Genomic DNA, 22,539 nt, shown 5'->3' on the forward strand with positions numbered 1-22,539 from the left:
CCAGGGTCTTGTAGGGACAAGCACGTGTGGGTTTGACTTACTAGTACTAGTCAAATCAGAATTACCAAAAGACCACCTTATATCAATTCACCGTTCCCTTTGTCCCTAGAAAAAGTTGTTGCAGCTGCGTTAGAATATCTGCCATCTGCAGTAACATAACGGGGGAAGAAAACAAAGGTCACACACAAAGGCTGTCTGCCATGGCATGTTCCATTGTATTTCATCTCCAATTTAAAGAAAAGAAAAATGATTTGACTTTTTACTTCACAATGAAGGATCCTGACCAGATCCAGGGCAAAACTATTCTTGAGCGAAGACAAAAGTAATACGGAGAAAATAATAGATATAGTGGATGAAAGAGAAAGAAAAAGTTCCTCAAGTCCATAATTATATGTCTAGAGCTCTCAAGCCAGACAAAACGAAAATTTCCACATCAAATTATCTGTTCCATAAGTGAAGCTTACCATTCACTCCCAATCTTTACCATTTAGGTAAATTTGCTCCTTGAGCATTAAGTATATGATGTGAACTATACACATTCAATCATTTTTGTTTTACTCTCTTTAAAACATTAACTGAGGGGAAACCTATACCTCACTTTATCATTTATACCAAGAACATAAAGGTCGTATTTCACTATCATGAGCTATTTCAGTTTAATTGCTCAAATCGATATGAGATTAAAAAATAAAAATTACTAATAAAAAAAAATATGGATAAAGAAAGACTTTGGAATTGTTTGTTTTTAAGGGTTTTACGGCGCTTGCAACACATTTAGGTTATATCAGCGCCAGTAAAAAGGAAGAAAATGGGATAGTAAAAAGTTCTAGAATTACAATAAAGCACTCAAGAGAAAGTAAGACACAGGGGAATTGGGAACAAATAGGGATCAGATGTAGATACCAAGAGCATACCACCAATGTACTTAGTTTGAGATCACCTATAAGTCTCATCCGGACACAAGCACAAAATCCAACAAAGAGGAATACACTCAAATGCTTACATTATACATTCAAAATAATAATAATCATATGTAATACATAACAGAGAGATGATTTACAAGGAAAAAAATATCATCTCCCAAAACATTAACTATGCATTTGACTGTTTCCCTCCCAGCCAGGACTCCGGCCAGAGCTAGGACAAAACCAAGTAATCTCATTCCGAGACAAAGACGGAAAGCATGTTGGAAAACAGATATAAGGGGATAGAAGACACAGTATGTACCTCCCTGCCCGCTATGGGAGGTCAGGATCCAATTGAACAGTGGCGAAACCTTTCATCTTTTTGCTTGTATTTTTATGATCCTAGGCTTCTGGCAGCCCCTTATCGCTAAGAAAAAAATGAAACACCAAGAGAATACTTTGATATGGCCATAATGTCATATGGATTTTATCCTCTATAATACAATTCATCAGCTAACACTCTTACACGTGTTAATTCATCCATATCATGCATTCATCAAAATAATTAGAGCTTTCTTGCAATTCACCAGAACCTGCATTCAAATTTCACCCAATAAATTAATAGTACGGTATACACAATTCTGTCTCACTCTGACAACACAAATCTTTTCTTTATTTTGGCCAGAAAACTTTCACTTCAAATATTGATTTATTAAATTACGATTATCACCTCTATGAAATTAATCTGTAAAACAGTTTTGGGTCATTTTAATCGACAATATTTGTGTTATAAGTTAATAGTTATCTTGCCAAAATGAAAAAAATTAAAGTGTTTGCTTAGAGTATGGAGGAACGGTTACATATAATCAATATATTTCCTGATAAAACAAGTTTACATACAATCAATATATTTCCTGATAAAACAAGTTTACATACAATCAATATATTTCCTGATAAAACAAGTTTACATACAATCAATATATGTATTTCCTGATAAAACAACAGGGCATTAAATAGCTGAGCTTATAATTTAAAAGTCAGAACTCTTCATTATTTTTTTTATTGTTCTCAGGTTGATCAAATTTTAAACCCTTTTATTTGCACCCTTCCTAAAATCCAAAGGCTTAAACTTGCTTTTGGTGTTGAAAGACTTCGAATTTGGCACTCTTGTTTGATTGCCCAACTCTGAAGACAACCCGTTTACCACCTTGGAATCTGAAGTGCCAATTACAAATCCTTCAATATTTGGGTCATTTTTAGAAGCCATACATAACATGCCATTGGGCTCTAAAATCTCAACATTCTTTTTCCCTGACTTTTGTTGTGTGCTACATTCAGTGTAGGAATCTTCCAGTAAACTTGGGAATTTCTCCACTAGGTTTTCAATACCATTGAGATTAGAGGCCTGTAACTGATTAGGATTGTCACCAGCATCAACATGAGGTTTTTTCCTGAGATCGAGAGGTTTCTTACATTTTGTTTTTCGTTGTAAATTACTAGCATGGCTACGAGACTCCTGACTAGAGGACGAATCGTTGCCTGTCACAGAAGACACTTGAGTAAGTTCATTAGAAGACACAAAATTTTGTCTTTTTACAATATCACCCTGGTTATAACAAATATCATTTTCAACATGAGCATTTAAATTCTTGCTTAAAGTTTCGGATTCTTTTACTCTGTCTCCACGTCGCCTTCCTACCATTGTCTCACCAGAGAGGTTATTTTTTGGCAAACCATCTCCATCATTATAATCAATAACGCTATCCACATTCTCCAACCTTTCTGTCTTCTTTCCGTTTACCCCTCGTCGTTTCTGTCTTTGCCTCTCTTTCTCTTCTCGTCTTCTCCAAGAATCTTCAAACACACTGTTTCCATTATTGCCCCCAACAGCACTAGCAGCATCATGGCTTTCAGAGCCATAATCCTCGTGATCTCTTACACCCACCCATTTTATACCTTCTACTTTATTCCTATTTGGCAACTGCCCAGCTTTCTTCCTATAATGCTCGGCATCTTTACTTAAAGCTTTACCACTGGATGATTCATTATCATCATTATCCCTGCGCAGCAGATTTGCAGACTCAGCTCCTTGGACAACTCTATGCAAAGCTTTGTCATTTTCACCACTCTGCTGACTGCTTGCATTTCTTTTCTCCTTTTGTTTCATTTCCTGGTCTAGCCTAAATTTTTCTAGAACTGATAAGGATTTGGGTGCTTCACTTGCTTGATGTTCTCGCTGCTCGACTTCGGCTCTCAGATCTCTCTGACGTTTCATTTGCTGCTCCCTTTGAATCCTCTGTTGCTCTGATCTTATAGAATTCTGCTTCTCAGCCCTTTTATCCACTTTTTGAGCATAATAATTGAGTTGTTCTGCTTTGTACTTGCTATATTCTTCAAACTGCTCATGTCTAATCTTTTTTCTTTCAAAAGTAAAAGGGTCACTCTCTTTCCCCCAATCTTCTTCAGAGTCTGATGATGCAACTGCATTCAAATTTGCATCATAATTTGGATTATGCCTAAACCTTTCCTCATCATAATATTCAGTGACACCACCACAGTTGGTCATGTCACCATTATTATCATGTCCATCATCGTCATCGTCAATTACACAAAAACCACTTTTTCTCCCCTGGTCATTAACCTGACATCCAAAATTTAACTCCCTCCAGCGTTGATTTATTTCAACATTTTTTAAATCTTTTTCTTCCCTCTGACGTTCCTCCTCATCCTCTTCATCGCCCAGTCTTCCATGACGTCCTGCATTCATCCTACCACCACCACTACCACTTCCTCTCTGGTCCAATTTGGTTCCACCCCCACCTCTACCACCTCGTCCCCTTCCACCATCCCCATGCCCTCTCCTATCATCATGGTCCTGCTGTTGGTTAAACCCAGTCCTCCTTCCACCTCCTCTTCCACTTGGATATCTGGGTTGTTCATGGTGTTCATGTTGTCTATGCTGCTGTTGCTGCTCATGTCCATGACCGTACTTGTACCCCTTCTTTTCTGAGGGATAATCTTTTCTTGATTGGGCTCTATCATTTTGGTAGCCCACATCACCACTTCTACTATTAACAGAAGCACCTGAATACCTTCCCCCAGCACCATACCCATCTCTACTCATTCTATCATCTTCACTATCTCTTCTCTCCTCTTCTCTTTTAAATCCTCCTCTACCTCTTGTACCTCCACCACCTCTTTCTCTTCTGTACTCACTACCTCTTCCAAAGCTACCCCCTCTTCCTCTCCAATTTTGTGGATTTCCTCTATATCTTGAATTCAAGTCGCCGCCTTCCCTATTGCGATTCAAGTTGTCTCGACGATAACGGTCATACTTCTCTCCATGATGCCTTTCATACTTCTGTCTTGACCAATTATCATAGCCAGAGTTCCCTTTTCTAGATGCTCCAACTTTGCTTCTATCATTAACTTGATTTATATGCCCAAATTCATTTCTGATGAATTCTTCCATATCCATGTCTTTAGTTGAAGTTTCCTCTAATGTGTTTTCTGTTGTTGAGACTGGAACTGCCACTCTTTCTTCCTGCAAACAATAAAAAATAATACATATTTTTACTTTAAATACAAAAAATACTAAACCTAAAAGCCTAAAGCAAGATGGAAATAACACAATCACAGTGAAACTCGTATAAAACTATCGATAATTTTGTTATGTTGGAGGTCTTGTTGAAGATAATATTGCAAGCATTGCTTGTCAGCGAAAATTAAACATAGAATTTCTATTTTTTTTTGCATTAAATCAGAACTTGCCCGGCCTAAATGTAGAATAATAATTCTACTGAATAAGCTATTACATCAAAACCAAAGGGTAGTGAACTATTATGATATTGTTTGAGAAACAATGATTGTACACTGTAGGACAGGTATACCTATAATCAGCAAACTAAATAATGCACCACTTTTGAACTCATGCACCTTTTAACAAAAGGGACAAATTAAAATTATTCCTTCGTTGAGAAACAGTTCCTTTCTTCATGAGTACAGACATATACGAGTATACAATATTTTCCAGTAATATTAATTACTAAATATTATTCATCAAAATGTTTCTGCATTCAGTAGCAAGTATGTCCACCTCTGGTATCTATGACAAGATGAATCCTGTTGTTCCTCATGGAGCAGATATAATGTTGTATCCTATCTTGTGGCAACCATCTGTAATGACTTTTTAGAGGAACTAAATGTGTAGGTGGAGCACCTATGGACTGGGCTAGTTGCCATGTTAAAGACAGAAATGTCAATAATAATGATGCACTTTCTAAGACATTGATTGATCAACTTTCCTCAATAGATGTTACAACATTATACCTGCTCCATGAGTAACAGGATATGGCCTGTCATTGAGGCCAGAGGTGGACATACCCACTAATGATTGCAGAAACATTTTGGTGAAGAGTAGGAAATTGGAGTGCTCTTATCAATTAAAAATCAGTTATTGTTATTATTGAAAAATATTGCATTCCCATATATGCCTGTATTCACTAAGAAATTAATTGCTAGTTACCAAAAAAATAATTTGATTTTTCATTTTTGTTCAAAAGTTATACCAGTTCAAAAAGTGTTGTGATTTTTTATTTTGATAAGTATATAATATATATCACTGGACACAGGTAATATGCTGATATAAGTATACGTGTTATGCAGATATATCTTCTTGAACCAAACTGAGCATTGTTTACCTCACATGAATTGCCTTTAATTTGGACAATAAAGATTATTATTATTATTATTATTATTATTAAATTTTTATTATTATTATTATTATTATTATTATTATTATTATTATTATTATATAAGAGAACTAATTAAATGAAGGGGAAACCAGAGGCAAATGTAAAGCTATAAGGCGATGTCAATAGTGAGCGTGCAAAACCCATAAAATGGGTTGACACTGAAGAGTATGGAATCATTGCTGGCTTATAGTCCTTGAACTTTAAGAAGTCAGTGATTTTCTTCTATTTCTACATTCCTCATCATGCAAACTCTATTTCCCTTGAACATATGTATGAAACAGGGGGGGCACCACATTCAGGGAGTTGTTAGGCAAAGCGACGCTGAGTCTTGTTTGTTTCAAATGCTGCCTTGCTTGTTGGTTGTTGGACATCTCCATCTCATCATTCAAAATATAATATGACTGGTGTGATGCAGATCTATTATTTTCTTTACCTATAAAATTGGGCCGTTTATATAAGTATCTCTTGATCATAATCTGCTTTGCTAAACAAGACTTAAATTTACTAATGTTTTTTTTAAAAATGAAACTTTGGTGCGATAAAAATGCATACATAATGTGAATTTAAGCACTGTCCATGTCCATGCTGTAGTTTTCAACATTAAAGGACTGATATGAAGTAACTGTTTTTATAATTATTTTTCAATGTCACCTTGAATGAAAAAGAAACTGGATAGTCACAAAAAAAAAAGAAAAAAAAAGATACAAATAATTTTGATTCCACTTACAGGGTTGACCAGGTACTTGTTCCGTTCCCACTCCACGTCAATGATTGCCCCTTTCGCTTTCTGTTTCTCGTACAATTCAGCCATTCTCTTTTGTTGCTCTCTTATGTTTGGAGGTATGATAAAGTCTTCTGCTTCTTCCTCTTCCATATCATAGCAGAACACGGATAGGGAGTCTTCATCCATTGGAGTACGACATACAGGGCAGACAATAAGGACTTCCTGTGGAATTAATTCAGATTATGTTAGACATAACGACCGATTTGCTGATTGAGTTTTTTTTATCAATTGATAGTGATTAGTTGATGAGAAAAAGCAAATTAAATATATCTTATTGTTTAAAAAATAGGGTGGGGGTCAAAATTGTTCAATTTTTTGCCAACGAGCACAGAATTACTGGCAAATCTAAAAATTATAAAACAATTTTTTACAGATTGATATATGAGTAACTTTCAAACATTTTTTTAACTAAGGGTAATCGGTAATCAGGTGATAACCTGTTGACTCAAATGCTTATTCATAAAATCTGCTACTAGTGCATAATGATCCTTCATTTGACGTTGGGAATTGCCATCTGGCTGTCCTGTTGCCAGATTCATTTGCGTGCACATATAGACTTTATCACCAGACCGATTTTGATCATTGATGGCTCAAAAGATTCATCTCGATCAACGTTAACATCCACTATACAGTAGTATAATAATAAAAATAGCTTATTGCCTGTTCGTAAAATAGCCTTTATTTCCTCACAAATGTTGCGGGTTCACCACTTGTAACTACAAACAATTATAGAGCATCACATAGATTTAACATACTCAACGACCTTGCATTCAAATAACAAAATAAAATATGACTGAAGAAGCCTTATGTCTCTGAGGGAATGCTCTTATCTAGACCACATACCATTTTCTCATCTTCTGGATTCAAACGTCGATGCTCCTCAGCCTCTTTCTTATCCCGTTCAATCTGGTCTCTAGAATGTTCTAAGTACTTGTGCAGACAGTGGTTGTGAAAATAATGGTAACATGCAGTGCGGTGAAACAGGTCATGCTCCTTGAAATGCTCTAGGCACACCACACAGGGGCAGTGGGGGATGTTACCTTCTGTTAAAGCTTCTTTTGCCATCTGTTTACAAGAGAATACAAGAGGTTGTGCTAAAATGTTTGTTGTCAGGTTGGTTTTAGGGGTTTTCCAGCTCTTGCGAGACTTTTACCTTTAGACTATTTAAGCAACAATAAAATGGTATTTTATAGAATAATAAAAGATTTAAATCGAGCTATCAAACACAAAAAAAAATTTATTTTAAAAAAAACAAACAAAAAAAAACAAAACAAATATATATATATATATATATATATATATATATATATATATATATATATATATATATATATATATATATATATATATATATATATATATATATATATATATATATTTATGAGTGTTGGTGGGTACTCGTAGGTACGAAAGTGCTCGATAATGATGGTTAGAGCTAATATAGAATACAAATTGTCACTCACATTTTTTGTGCTTCGGACAGTATTGAGGATTACGCCGACTGAGGATGTGTAAAGAGACACAGAAACAAACGTCTCGGCCACAAAAAATATGAGTGACAATTTGTATTCTATATCAAACACGATTCAATATATATATATATATATATATATATATATATATATATATATATATATATATATATATATATATATATATATATATATATATATATATATATATATATAAATCATAAGACAAAGGGGAAGTGTTAAAAAATATTATATCATCGTCGTCATCATTATTAATATTACTATTATTACTTACTATCTTTATCATAATTATAATAATAATAATTATCATTATTACTATTATCATTATTATTATTATTATTATTATTAAAAGCATGGCTGTCTTTTCCATTAACGATGCCTGTTCAATGAACATGATGATAAGTCAATCAAGTGATATTTATGGATGAAGTGTTGAATAAATTTTGAACTCAATTTCTATTGTCTTAACCAATTCAATTGCTTCTCAACAATGTTTTCCCTTTTAACCTGAACTACCAAGCCAAGGGAAATACTCTTTTGAGAAAATGACCTTATTTCATTAAAAATATTTACTGTGTCGGAACCATAGATGAAACTCTAATTAAAATTATACCCAAGAGCTAAAAATGATGGCACATGATGGGATTTGGGATTTGACAAAAAGAAATTTGATCAAACTCATAATACATGCAACCCATCTTCATATCAATTGTAAACACTAAGCACAATTTGGTGACTATTGGTCCAGTGGCTTCGGAGCCTTAATGTTACCAAAAATCTTATTTGCCTAATATATAACAAGACAAATGGCACAAAGATGTGTCCTGGAAAAGGCTAACATTTTCTCACTATCCTAAGGTGTAAAATAAATACATAGCAGGTAATAGCATACATAGCATTTGTCAAAAAGAAATTGTAACAGCCTTACATGCACCATGTCTCAAAACCAGCATGTGCAGTGTTGCTGATGGCATGCAACCTCCTATAAAGTGTGTTGAGCACATTGGTGGACATTACAATTTATTATAGAAGCTTAAGTTTTAGAACAAAAGACAAAAAAAAATAAATAAATCATTCTGACCTCTATCAAGGTATAAAGCATGACCTCTCCAGCATTCTCCACGGCCTTTGCCCTCATGTCTTCCACTAGACTGGCCACTTCCTCCTCTCCCAAACCACGGGGATTTCGGATGACAATTTCAGGGACTTCATCTGGATACTGGATTTGTAAAAAATAATAAGTCTACAAACAATAACTGAAAACAATATCATTAATTTAAATAAACCACCGTCTCCATTAATTAAAAGTATCAGTAGAAAACAACTATTTAATAACTATCTGAAAGTAAGATTAAATAGTGGCATACCAATACTCATTACTTATAGGAAGAATGTTCTGTGAGAGACGTATTCAAGCTGATCTAACTTTTTCTGACTATGTAAAACAAGGTGGGTACACATAGAAATGGAGAGCATTTTCAGCAACACAATGATATCCACAGCAAATTTAATGCATGAACGGCTTTTGCCTAAGATAAACTCAGAGCCGATTTTCTCCCCTAAACAAAAAAAATATTTTCTTAGATACGCCCAGCTGTTAGTGGGGTTTGTCTAAAATGGAAATTCAGAGTCATAAAACTATCTTCATTTCAGATAGTGATGAAATATTTTCATAAATTTTCTTCGTTTCAGATAGTGACGAAATATTTTCATAAATTTTCTCCAGGTTTATTTATACAAAATTCTGAATAAGAAAGGAAAAGTTCATATTATGCCCATAACAAAAACTTTCAAAATGATATCAGGTCTAAATTAGCTATAACCCTCAGATTATAAAGAAAAATACATGTCTTAATTATAATCACAATAAGAAGAAGAAGAAGAAGAAGAAGAAGAAGAAGAAGAAGAAGAAGAAGAAGAAGAAGAAGAAGAAGAAGAAGAAGAAGAAGAAGAAGAAGAAGAAGAAGAAGAAGAAGAAGAAGAAAAAATAATAATATTTATTTGATTAACAATAATGATGATGATGATATTGATACTTCCTATGTCGATGATGATGATGAAAATAATAATAATAATAATAATAATAATAATAATAATAATAATAATAATAATAATAATAATAATAATAATAATAATAATAATAATAATAATAATAATAATAATAATAATAACAATAATGAATCAAAAATCAAATTGTCGGAATACCATAACATTTAAAACTTTCAAAACTCACTTGACAGCTTGGTTGAAATATAAGATTCAGTCGAACAAACTGCTTGGTTGTATCATTGCCTGTGGCAGGATGCAAGATGAGCTCAACTTCCTCTATATGTTTACCACTGAAAAAAAATTTTTATAAACAAAAAAACATCATATAAAAACTAGCTCCCACATAGAACCATCAAGTGGATACACAGGACATATCTGCATTTTTCAACTTTTCAAATATTAGAATGAACAATTTTTAAAATATTTTTTAAATGACCATTGTGATAACAATTTAATCTCTTCACAAATTTGAGACCATTGATAAGCCGACTCTGCACCAATTTGATGTCTTTCAGAGCCATAAGGCCCATGGAGCCGGAGTTTATCCAGGTTTCTATAGTGAGAAATGGACGATAATAGCAATAATTGCTTGCTATCCTTTAAATAGAACACTAGTCTATTGCAAAGTACTTTCTACCAGATCAAACAGACCAAGCTACCCAATTACTGCTAGGTTCAATCTTCAATGGCTTGTAATTGTAAAAGGCCCCAGTCAAGACAGGGAACAGTCACAGATTACTTTGACGAGCAAATGCGTTCAACACTGTTTTGAAAGTTTCCAAGCATTCAACATTCGTTATGTACACAGTGGCAGGAGATTCCAGTCATTTATTGTTCGTGGAAACAGGTTGACAGGGAATGTCAGTAAATAAAATTTCACCACTGTCTGGTAAGCCACTTTCAAATTAAAATACAACTATTAAAATCTTTAATATTATTGTTCTTTTCAAATGTAAAAATATTTGATTTCAGTCTTATTTACTAAAATAATTCTGACGGATTCCTGGCATTCGGCGATCTGGAAATCAAGTTGCTGATTCTACAATCCGCTGCTCAAACCCGGGTACTGGGCGAATAAATCCTGAGTCTTCACAGCTCTACAAGTAGTGTATTATGATTTCCTCACTGGAATATCATATTATGCCATACCTGCCTATTTGAAAAATTCAAAATCAGTAAGTAACACAAAATCTATCAGTAAAACATAGGGAGAGAGAGAAAGAGAGAGAGAGAGAGAGAGAGAGAGAGAGAGAGAGAGAGAGAGAGAGAGAGAGAGAGAGAGAGAGAGAGAGAGAGAGAGAGGGGGAGAGAGAGAGAGTACACTATTTTTTCTTGTCCCTTTTATAACAAAAACATATTATACCACGTGCAACGTTCGAACCACTGGGTCACCCCTACAACACTCAACACAAAGCTCTATGGTGAGGCTGAGGACCTAAAGCGGACCACAAACTTCATAGCAGATATCGGACTGCAGCCATAGATGTCCATCAGAGGAACGAAGAAGAAGAAGATAACAAAAACATGTCACTTACTCCTCAGATCGATGAATTTTCAGTTCATCCAGATAAATCGCAGACAAGGCTTCAAGCTCCTGCTCAAGAGGACTAAAGATAAAAAAGAAATGGAAAAAGGGGGGACATATAATTGGTAATAATAATAATAATAATAATAATAATAATAATAATAATAATAATCATCATCATCATAATAGCAATTATAATCGCATTGCCCGGAGGCCTTCTGTATGCTCTCTGTGCTAAGGGAAACAACCCAAGTATTCCTTTAACTAACCCTAAGAAAAATAAATCCTAGTACCTGTAGAATTAACCCTAATAGAGGAAAAACAAACACCATAGGACCTTTACTAAGACCTATAACTGACCACAATAGAAAAAAATCCTAGGACTTCGAGCTAACCCTAATAGGACAAAAAAACAACCTAGGACTACTCTGCACTACTTTTCAATACTTCAATGACAAAATTGGGACAGAGAACCAAAACAATGGCCATATTAGGATATTTTAAAATTTCACTAATCAGATTAAATTAGTAATCTATCAAGGTTCGTTCTAGAATTTTAAAAATGCTACTATACATTGAAAAATTGCATAAATAAATGGCTGACTAAAGATCCACAGTGAAAATACAAATTGACAGAGATGCTACCCCGAGGAGCTTACGGAATTTCTCCCCCATGCCCATTACTATATATATTTCTGAATAAGAGGTCCCCCACAGTTACGAATATCAATATTAGGTGAATATTTTATTGATAGCGTCAATTGACAAAGTCGTGTCAGTTCTTCAACTACTCATGTGTATTTTCACTGCCAGGAGTAATACTAGTGTCATGAATTGATGTTATTGCTACAGAGTTATGTTTTTATCAATATTAATTAATACTCTCATTTTCTCTCTCTCTCTCTGTATTTTGCTCATTGTTAGTGATATAATGCTCTTGTTTTCTCTTTGGAAGTGTCAATTGCCAAGGAGTGAGTCCTTGGTAGTTGACGGTTCATCAATTGCCAAGGAGTCAAATTGGAACTCTTCAGCTGCATGTGGTGATTTCAGTTGGGCCTCAATCAGCTGCATGTGGTGATTTCAGTCGAGCCTCGATTTGCGCGCATACGTATCTCGAACCCCGTCACTTTCTTTTCTTCCATTCGCCATTCACTCATTCCTTGTCAATCGTTGTGGAAAGGATCAAGTCAACACTTGTTGGCATTTGTTTTTAATTTTTATGTCTTTTCACGAATTCCAAGATGAGTTAAAATAATATCAAACAAAAATTACTGTTGATTGTGGATTCAGCAGGGGGAAAAAAACAGAAGGACGAAGTGGCAAATCCCTGCCAACATGTCCTAGATTAAAAAAGAAAAGTAAGATTTCCTTTATTTTAAAGGAAACATACTGCACATCATCTTAATACGTAACAATTAACGTAAAACATTTGTGCAACAAGATCAATCCGTGGCATGAATAGTAAATAGTTGATGATCTACCAACTGGCAAGGTCCGTAACAAAAAGAGGAAATATGAGAGAGAGAGAGAGAGAGAGAGAGAGAGAGAGAGAGAGAGAGAGAGAGAGAGAGAGAGAGAGAGGAAAAAATGGCAGAGAGGGAAAAGAGAAAATGACAGAGAGAGTGTGTGAGAGAGAGATAAAAAAAAAGAGAAAATGACACAGAGAGAGAAAGAAGAGTAAAAGAGAGTATTAATTAATATTGATATTAATACATAACATCACTCTGTGGCAATGCATCACTTCGTGACACTTAAGGTACTCCGTGGCAGTTAAAAGTACACATGCGTAGTTGATGAACTGACACGGTCCTTGGCAATTGACGATTTGACAATTGTCAAGGTCCTTGGCAATTGACGCTACCTTTCTCTTTTCACTCTCTCTTATTTCCTCTTTTAGTCACAGACCGCGCCAGCTGGAAAATCGTCAATTATCTACTGTTAACCGCCATGGAGTGATGTCAATTAATAATAATATTGATATTCTTCATTTTCTCTTTCTCTCTCTCATTTACTTTATTTCTCATATCTTCTATCTCTCTTTCTCTCTCGTTTCCTCTTTTAGGCTCGGACCGTGCCAGTTAATTTTTATAGATATTTTATTAACTTTCGTTATTTCTATGTGCATTTGGATTCCATATTCTGGAATGTGGATAATTGTTTAAAAGAGCGGAGTTTCAAATATCTGTCTGGGAATAACGAAATTTGGTTATCCCCAGCAGACAACCATACCGAAAACAATGGTCGTATTTTCATATAATGAAATTTTAAACTTTCACTAATCTAGACGTCTATCAAGGTTTGTTCTAGTTCTAGATATAAATTGACAAATGAAATAAATAATTCCTGTCAAAAGATCCACGGTCCACAGTGAAAATACTTATTGACAGAGATGCTGGACCGAGGAGCTTTCGGAAGGCCTCCCAGTTTTCTCAGCTTACAACTCTTTAGAATGATTTTTAACGTGACTTGTGACATTTTGAAAGAAACAAACCACAAATTGACAAGGCAGCCACAGAAAGGATATTAATTTAAAAATTGGGCTCTAGTCAGGAGATTGGACGCACACTCTCACTTTCACTTCTACTTCTACCTTAGTCATTTACACTCCATCAACAAGTGAAATTTGTTTTTATTATTTTAAAAATCTCAAAATCTCCGTTATAAAAAGCCAAAAATTATTTTTTTAAACAAACAAAGAAACAAAAATAAAATTAAAATAAACACCTCAAGTCAACCAAATCATCCATGGATAGACTGTCCAAATAAATCCGAACTTGTTTGTCTCAGGTCACTGGATGGATGGAGTCGGGAATTGGACAGTGGACAGGTAGACGCCAACAACACGCCAGGTCCAAAAATACGTTACAACTTTATCATTTTGCAGTGCTCAGGCATATAAAAATTTGAATCTGCTACTCCAACTTGTGAAAAATTTTAAAAACCAAAACAGTTGAGCGACTAAAATTGAAAAACTTTGGGAATCTGATTGCACAACAAACACGCATAAAGTTGTCCCATTGTCAGTTATCTCATCTTTATATTGTTTCGTTAAAAAATTTAAGCCGTTTAGATAGTTTTTATAATTACTTTTTAAAAAAAAGGATCGGAACTGCAGTGTGTTCAGTAATCAGTTTTTTTTCACAGTGTGGAAAAAAAAGCGCTTGATGTATTTTTTCTGGAAGGAAGGTGAATAATAAAAATAATAATAATAATAATAATAATAATAATAATAATAATAATAATAATAATAATAATAATAATAATAATAATAATAATAATAAAATAATAATAATAATGATAATAATAATAATGACTTGTGTAAAATATGAACAAAACAGTGTTTTAACATTTAACCCTTGTCAGGAAATTAAAGGTATTGCGATGTCTCAGGACCAAGAGATTGTTTAGAAGCCGGGGTGTTTTCATTGCTTATGCTTTTCTTACTTTTTTTTTTCTGTTGGTCCCATAAACGCACTGAATATTAATTTTTTTTAAAGCTTTTTTTTATGTCAGGCGAGTCTTATTCTTGATAATAGATGCTAACGATTGTTTTATTTTAGAGTCAATTCTCTGGGTGACGAATATTTCTTTCCATGTCATCCCGCCCTCCACCTGCGCTAGAGTTAAAGCTAGTGCGGGGCGGTCCTTGGCAAGCTTAAGGACCACGGTCCTACGGTCCTTGGGAAATGAAGACCGCAAGGACCGGTCTCTAGACCGGTCCGTTCATTCTTGAACCGTTAAAGACCGCTACACGATGAAAACTGTGGCCTACAGGAGTAAAACACACGGAGTAGTCACACTCATTTCAAATTGTAACCTAATTAGAGAAGAGGGGTGATGCCTTCTTTATTTGCTCACCGTACTTCATTGTTACTTCGATAATTTAATAAAATTTGAAATTTATCCCCATTAACGGAGATAATGGCATCGCCCAAGGCGTTGATCGAGTTGTTCGTGGCGTTGATACACACACGCAACTCCTACCCCCCCCCCCCCCCCCCCCCCCCCCCACACACACACACATTAGAGGGCAGCGAGCATTGAAGAGTAAGAGAGAGACGTGAAGTTATAATAAGAGGGGGTGGATGAGGTGATAAGAGGGGTCGATGGTGACTTTTCGCCAGATCTAACAAACTCAGCTACCCATTCATTGCTGAGTAGACAGGGATTCAGAAAAAAATCGACTGCACCCGGGATCGATCTCTGGCCCTTTGCGTATAAAGAGAGTGCTCTATCAACTGAGCTATCGGGGTCCCCAAATATTCTATTGGACCTTTTAAAAATACAGACGTTATAACTGTTTTTTTTTGGACGGAAGAAACTAATGAAACTCATATTACTTGATTAGTTAAAACACCAAACGAAATTTTAATATTATTGTATTATTTTAAATGACAACAATGCGATAGAAAGGAGTGGCGACAAGAGATGGACAAAAGAAAACAAAAAATCAGACTTGCAACTTGCTAGGTTCGACACACACACACAACACACACACACACACACACACACATCTTTAGTAGTCACATACATTTCAAACAATAACCCATTAGAGAAGAGGGGTCATGCCTTCATCATAGATCATTGTCATTGCGATCATTATGGTGTAGTAAATTTTGAAATTTACCCCGTATAATGGAATCGTCCAAGGCGTGCGCCTCCTGTTCCCCCCATCTCACACACGAAAGGGCGTTTTGCGGAGTGGAGGGAGGTGGTCGTCTGCCTCTATGGTCGTCTGTGTCGTTTAGTGTATGGCAAAGGGGGGTGGGTGCGATTAATTAAGTGGGATGGGTGGTGATTGGTGGAAGATAGGCAAAGGACCGAGGCAACGAATCGCTGGGGAAGTAGTATGGCGCGAGACCGTTGAAAAGTGATAAGAAGTGAGGACCGCCGGCGGTCTTCCTCTTTGGGACTGGACCACGGTTCACAGCTAAAAGACCGTGGGACCGGTCCTCGGTCCGGTCCTCAGCGCGGCACTAGTTAAAGCCCTTATTCACCAGGGTGGTTGAAAAAAAGGCAAACTGATCTGACGAGAAACAGAAATTTGCCAGTTTAAGTGAGGCCGAAAGCCCATGAAATTATTATTTCTGCAGGTTAGTAGTTTATTGTGACATGGCTCTCGGTTTCTGCTTCTAATAAATCCATGATTTGAGTTCCACAAAATAGAACAAACATATCGCACAGATAATATCACAAGCCAATAGAACACGTGCGTTTGTTCGTTGTAATCCAAAACAATCAACCCACGGATACAAAACATTTGTGAGACCAATCTAAGAATACGCATGCATTGTATAGAACATGTATCCTCTAATAGAAGTTGGAATTGACGTAGAGGAGTAGCAGGCACATTTACAACAATTTCTCACCACAGACAAGTGCCTCGTCATTTGTTAAAAGCATGTGCTTTTACAATCTTCAAATACAGCTAAAACGAGCCAAATTATGTACCTCCAAAAGATCTTCTACAAACATCATTATAATATAGTTCATAATCTGGATAATATAAATTACAGGCACTTGAAAATTCTCCAGTTATACTCAACCGAGATGATAATTATAAAATATTAATTTCAGGATCTTTCGCTACAGTCCGACAAACTTATTTTGTATAGCGGACAGTTACTTTAAATGATTTTCAAGAATGCTGTTGATAAAGAACATATTGATCTCAGATATGTACACCACTAACCTTTTCGTTTCCAATGATACTATGAACTTTTTTGTAACTACAGAGTGATTAATTTATATAAACAGGGAGGTAAGGATTTTTGCACCAAATGTATGCCTTTTAAATTGAATTGATATAATTTTTATCACTTTTTATTTTAAAAATCAAATGTAGTTCGGAGTTTCTACATAATGATTAATAAGAAGAAGAAAAGTGATAGGTTCGCATGGGAAAATATTGTCTCTTCTACATGGAGCACGTTCACTCGTGTATCTGATTGGTCACGGGACTGAGTGTGACTGAATTAGGTGGCCACAGGAAACAAAGATCGACCGTTAGTATACAACAGTGAATCTGTAGAGACCGTGTTACTGCACGTGGTGTGTTTGCTTTAATAATAATTATTATTATTATTATTGTATTATTATTATTATTATTATTATTATTATTATTATTATTATTATTATTATATTATTATTATTATTATTATTATTATTATTATTATATTATTATTATTATTATTATTATTATTATTATTATTATTATTAATTATTATTATTATTATTATTATTATTATTATTATTATTATTATTATTATTATATTATACTACTAATGATAATAATAATATAATAATAATAATAATAATAATAATAATAATAATAATAATAATAATAATAATAATAATAATAATAATAATAATAATAATAGTAATAAATGGTATTGATATAGAACAAAGCGTATTACAGTAAGACAAATGTAGATGGAGAAATCATACGAATTCGATTTAACAACAACAAAACGTGATAATAGTATAGCAACTTATGACGTAAAACGATAAAACGTTAAGCGAGATTTGAAAGTTGTCAACAAATCCGAGCATTTCACATGTGATGAAATAGAGTTCCAAATATGGGAGGTCGAAAATTTAAAGGATTGCTCATCTATTTTGCGCAAGGTCTTAGGTTTGACAAGGATTGATTGGTCATTTCTTGACCTAAAGTTTCTATTGGGGACATAGATGTTCAGAAGAATGTATTTAATATAGGAAGGACAGTTAGTGCTCAAGGATTTGTAGACAAAGGTACACATTTTATAGGCAACTCTTTTCTACACAGGAAGTCAATGTAACTCACGGAGAAGACAAGTTGCCGACGGGGAATTATGTTTATTTCGTACAATGAGCATGGCTGCATTATTTTGAGCAACCTGAAGTTTACATATTTTGTCTTTCCAAAAGGGAGTTACAATAGTCCAATTTGAATAAAACAAGGGAATTAACCAAAAGTTCTGCTATATGCTTTGGTATTAGATTGCGAATTTTGCTTATTTTTTCCACTTTTATGTACATATATTGTATGTTGTTCATGGCTTGTCATGGGAAGATCTTAATCAATGATGACCCCAATTTTTTGTTGTTTTGTTTTGTTTGAAGATTCTATTGCACTGTTTCCAAGAGTAATACCATATGTGTTTGCCCGTTTAAGGATACTCGGCCTTCCACACATCAAGATCCCGGTTATATTATCGTTTAGTGTTAACCTTTTTTTTTTTGGTACAACCAAGATTTAATCTCAATAAAACAACTTGAAAGTCGTGTTAAGAATTGTAATTTACTACGGATAATGTCTATTAAGTTTGCGTATCATCTGCATAAAACTGATAATCAGATTGAATCTGGATATTACACTAGAAAGGGGCTGCATATATACAATGAAAAGGACAGAACCAAAAACAGAGCCTTGTGGCACTCCAAAGTTTTGTAAAACTTGATCTGACTGAACAACATTGACTATGACAGTCTGTAAATCATGTAAATATGATTTAAACCAAATTTAAGGGAAAATTCCTGTATGCCGAATGAATTTTCTAGTCTTCTCAACAAAATCTGATGGTCAATGGTGCCAAAAGTAGCTAAAAGATTTAAAAGGCACAACACATTGATTTTTTTTGCATAGGCATTAGGTAACAAGTTTTTAAGTATTTTAAGAAGCGCCGTTTGCTTTTTTAAAACACCAAAATGAGGCTTTACGGAATCTTATGTTATGATCTTGATATCAAGACTAGCGTCGACTGAAGAAAAAAAAAAGCAATACTTCTATCTTCATGTTATGTTAGTAGATCCCTCTGTTATAGAGAGATAATATTATTTTCTAATTAGTCAAGGCGACCGATTAAGTAAATTTTTTAAAACCCATATTTCACGATTTATTAAAGATTCATTGGTATCATTTATAAACTGCACTACCAAAAAAAAAACCACACGATTTCATTAACAAATAAACTACAGCCTGATTTGTAAAGATAAAAGGATACTTTCAGATGTAGATGACATAAGTGTAAGTAATATTGTAGGCCTTAAAACCATGTTAAGGATAGGACAATATTCAATATTTACATACAATATAATTATATTTTTTATGATGAGAGTGGATATGTACTTGCAGTTGCAATATATTTTAATAATACAGAATACACATTATTACTTTTGTATATTCTTTGAGTTCGTTTGACTTTGACCGATGGATCGATTCACTTTCCTCCTTTTTACACTTTGCTATTATTATCACTAGTAGTGATGTATTCAGTGGCGTGGGGCCATTGGATCGAATGGTGCCAGGCACCACACCAATCTTTTAAAAATCATTAACGGCATAATTTAATTAAAAATACAACTGAGAAATTTTAACTCCACTGTCTTTCGCCAACTCGCCAACATACTGCCCTTTTAGTCTCCACTCTATTCAAGATTCCGAATCACGCACTGCGCCGACTCGTGTGTTGGTGACATCACTGCGCGAATTCGCGACTGAATAAACTTCGTGGTGCAAAGCAATCCGAGCTCCAGTTAATGCTCTATCCATTAGTATCGCGACAGCTGATTGAGCGAGAAACTGGGTCGAATTATACTATCTACAAATAGCGGAAAAACCCTCGACTTGTGCCAGGATCTGAGAGCTCCACCGTTGGACGTCATAATTAGGGTAACTTCGGCCATCCAAAATATTACATTAACTGTCAAAAACACTGATCATTGTTTAGTTTATTTCTGAGCAGCAAAGAAAAACAAAACTTAAAAATATGACATATCAAAATCCCCCTCCTCCCACCTCTTTTTCACGATTATTGAATAAAGTAATTCTTTGCAACACGAAGCATTGGGGACGAAATTACCAACATTTTTCTTGCTTGTAGTGCCGAATTGATGGTTACGTGTGTATGAGTGTTTATTTGTGTCTCTCTCTCTGTGTGTGTGTGTGTGTGTGTGTGTGTGTGTGTGTGTGTGCTTGTGCGTGTGTATTTGTGTCAGTCAGAGAAAGAAAGCGAAGATTGTCAACAGTTATACTTTGGTGTGTTTTTTTTATTTCTTAAGTACTTAAGTGGAGTGATTTTTTCTTTGTGATGCTTTAAGATCTGAATCTACCTTTTATTTGTGCAATCATTAATCGTATTCCACTGATTTCCATTATTTGAGATATACTTTGAAGTTTTGTTTTGTTAAACAATGAATTGCAATGAATCAAGTTGACTCTTTACTTCACCGACCGTTTGGGAGATCGACACTAGATGACAAATTAGAAATAAAAAGACTAGTTCCTCACCAACCAACTGATTTTGAATTAACACAGGTGTGGAAATCTCGAAAACGCTCTTTTTCAGTGACATGGTATGACAGGCATGAATGGCTCACAATTAGTTTAGAAAAAAAAAACACGTTTCTTTTGTTTTTATTGTCTACTTTTTACAGATACAACAAACACTGACAAATCATGGACATCTATAGGCTATAGTGACCTTAACCACTTCCATCGTATTTCTTGACCTCCTGAACGTTGTTTTAGCACCCTTAAAAGAGTGAAAAATTTCTTGCGAAATTCAATGAAACAGGAGCGGTTAAAGTCTTAATGATTCTGTCAATTCACAAAGCTGAAATAGATGCCAAATGCCATTCCAGATTTCAATAAACAAATTATAAAAAGATTTGCAGAGATGAAACATCGCCGTGCAGATTATCTTTACAAGTACTAAAAGTAAGTAATTTCTGTCATAGTTTTTTTCTCTCTTTGATTACATTTCACATATTGATGCATTTAAATTTCAAATCCACCTTTAATGGTTGACAAAGAATAATTACAATGACCTTTTCACGGACTTGTATTCAGTGTTGTGTTGTTTTCATGAATTATTTGTTTTTGTGAGTTTTGTACACTCGTAGAAATCATCGACCCTCCCCCCACCCTTCCAAAAAAGAGAGTTTTTAACATGTGCTCTCTCCTCTTAATCTTGTTCACTGTTTAAGAATTTTTCTTCTTCTTCTAATCATGGCACCACCATATGCCGTCAATACGCCACGCCGCTGGATGTATTTTTGATTGATATAATAGATGGTAATAATACATCTATGAAGCTGGCCAAAAATTGTGCCGGATGGGGGCTTTTGTGATCAGTTCTTTCACGAAACTGGGTTGGATTTGTCTGAATGGGTGCCACATGGTGTATCTGTATCTAATGATGGTGCATGATAATCTAGTTCGGAACGAATATTATGAATTTTGTCTTGAAAAAAGTTGACTAATTTGTTTGGCAAATCTCTTTCGTTGGTTGTAGATGGTAATGAAGTGCATCTTCGATGTCATACCTTGCTGTAGATAATGAAAAGGTTTGTTTTTCTTCTCCTGCCATCCACTGTAAAACTATCGCGTTTAATACGCGTGCCAACAAAACAAAATCTGAACATTACCCAACAAATGCAAGGTGAAATGCCGGAAGTTTATTGGATGCAAATATAGAGCGGAGCAAACCTAGGAGCTAAGTGTGTAGCAGCGTCGTGGGATATAATTATTTAACAGATCAATGAGATCGACAATTTGTGACAAAGACACCGCTCACAGTTATTGATTCTTGTAGATATGCAGCACTAGTTCTATAGTCAAGGCCAAGTATCTTGATATTTACCTGTCTATTAGTGTAGAGCGTCGATGTTTCAGATTCGTTTATTTTTCCTGTTGGCTTTCCATTTTTTCAGGTTATCTTTTATCACTTTCCTTGATTTCAGTGTTTGAACGGCCTTTATAGATAAGCAGGTCCCAAGGTAAATTTTGATATAGTCCTAGCTATGTTTTGTTACAAGGGTGTTGTCATTTTCTATAACACAATAATGGCAGTAATTCTTCCTTGTCTGACAAGTTTTAATTTTAAGTGCGAAAATAACCGTGGCAATCAATGTGGCAAAGTCAGTCGGAATAAATTCTTGTGCACACAATTTCAACAAAATAGAGAACAAGGAAAGAAATGGTTCTCTTTAAAAAAAAAAACAAGAATTCTTATTTTTGGTTTCGATGGAGGAAAATCGAATTTCA

At 34.7% G+C, this 22,539-nt stretch overlaps 2 protein-coding genes across 6 annotated transcripts in view; one reads left to right on the top strand and one right to left on the bottom strand.

The window, feature by feature from the left end:
- Nucleotides 1-1,363: 1,363 nt before the first annotated feature.
- On the bottom strand, nucleotides 1,364-22,382 carry LOC144967730 (uncharacterized). 3 transcript variants are annotated; one of them, XM_078905304.1, is made up of 8 exons: nucleotides 14,235-14,560; nucleotides 11,521-11,592; nucleotides 10,170-10,275; nucleotides 9,018-9,155; nucleotides 7,287-7,508; nucleotides 6,387-6,605; nucleotides 4,140-4,449; nucleotides 1,364-4,100 (listed from the first exon to the last, which is right to left on the bottom strand). In XM_078905304.1, exons 1-8 carry the CDS (start codon nucleotides 14,255-14,257, stop codon nucleotides 1,990-1,992), a joined length of 3,201 nt encoding a protein of 1,066 aa, XP_078761430.1. In that variant the 5' UTR covers nucleotides 14,258-14,560; the 3' UTR covers nucleotides 1,364-1,989. The 3 variants fall into 3 exon arrangements, with proteins under 3 accessions (XP_078761430.1, XP_078761431.1, XP_078761429.1); XM_078905305.1 differs by lacking the exon at nucleotides 14,235-14,560 and adding an exon at nucleotides 22,136-22,382 and having other exon boundaries at nucleotides 1,364-4,449; XM_078905303.1 differs by having other exon boundaries at nucleotides 1,364-4,449.
- LOC144967731 (uncharacterized) overlaps nucleotides 21,945-22,539 on the top strand; it is a 30,570-nt gene continuing 29,975 nt past the window's right edge. The window contains exon 1 of one of the 3 annotated variants that reach the window (XM_078905306.1): nucleotides 21,945-21,992. The gene's annotated coding sequence lies outside the window, so the exon portion shown is untranslated. Of the gene's footprint in view, nucleotides 22,272-22,539 lie in introns of all 3 variants that reach the window. The other 2 variants (XM_078905307.1, XM_078905308.1) reach the window with 2 other exon arrangements.

This window comes from Berghia stephanieae, chromosome 3, assembly GCF_034508935.2.
Source record: "Berghia stephanieae isolate SIO BIC M18660-M18661 chromosome 3, UCSD_Bste_1.3, whole genome shotgun sequence".
In the NCBI taxonomy this organism is placed as follows: domain Eukaryota; kingdom Metazoa; phylum Mollusca; class Gastropoda; order Nudibranchia; family Aeolidiidae; genus Berghia; species Berghia stephanieae.

Bases quoted from the DNA above. Each gene is read 5' to 3' on its own strand.
- LOC144967730 (XM_078905303.1), bottom strand. From the start codon at position 14,257: ATGGATGATTTGGTTGACTTGAG. The intron at 11,593-14,234 runs GTGTTTATTTTA...TTTTATCTTTAG, and splicing joins GATGATTTGGTTGACTTGAG to TCCTCTTGAGCAGGAGCTTG. The intron at 9,156-10,169 runs GTGAGTTTTGAA...TTACAAATCCAG, and splicing joins TATTTCAACCAAGCTGTCAA to TATCCAGATGAAGTCCCTGA.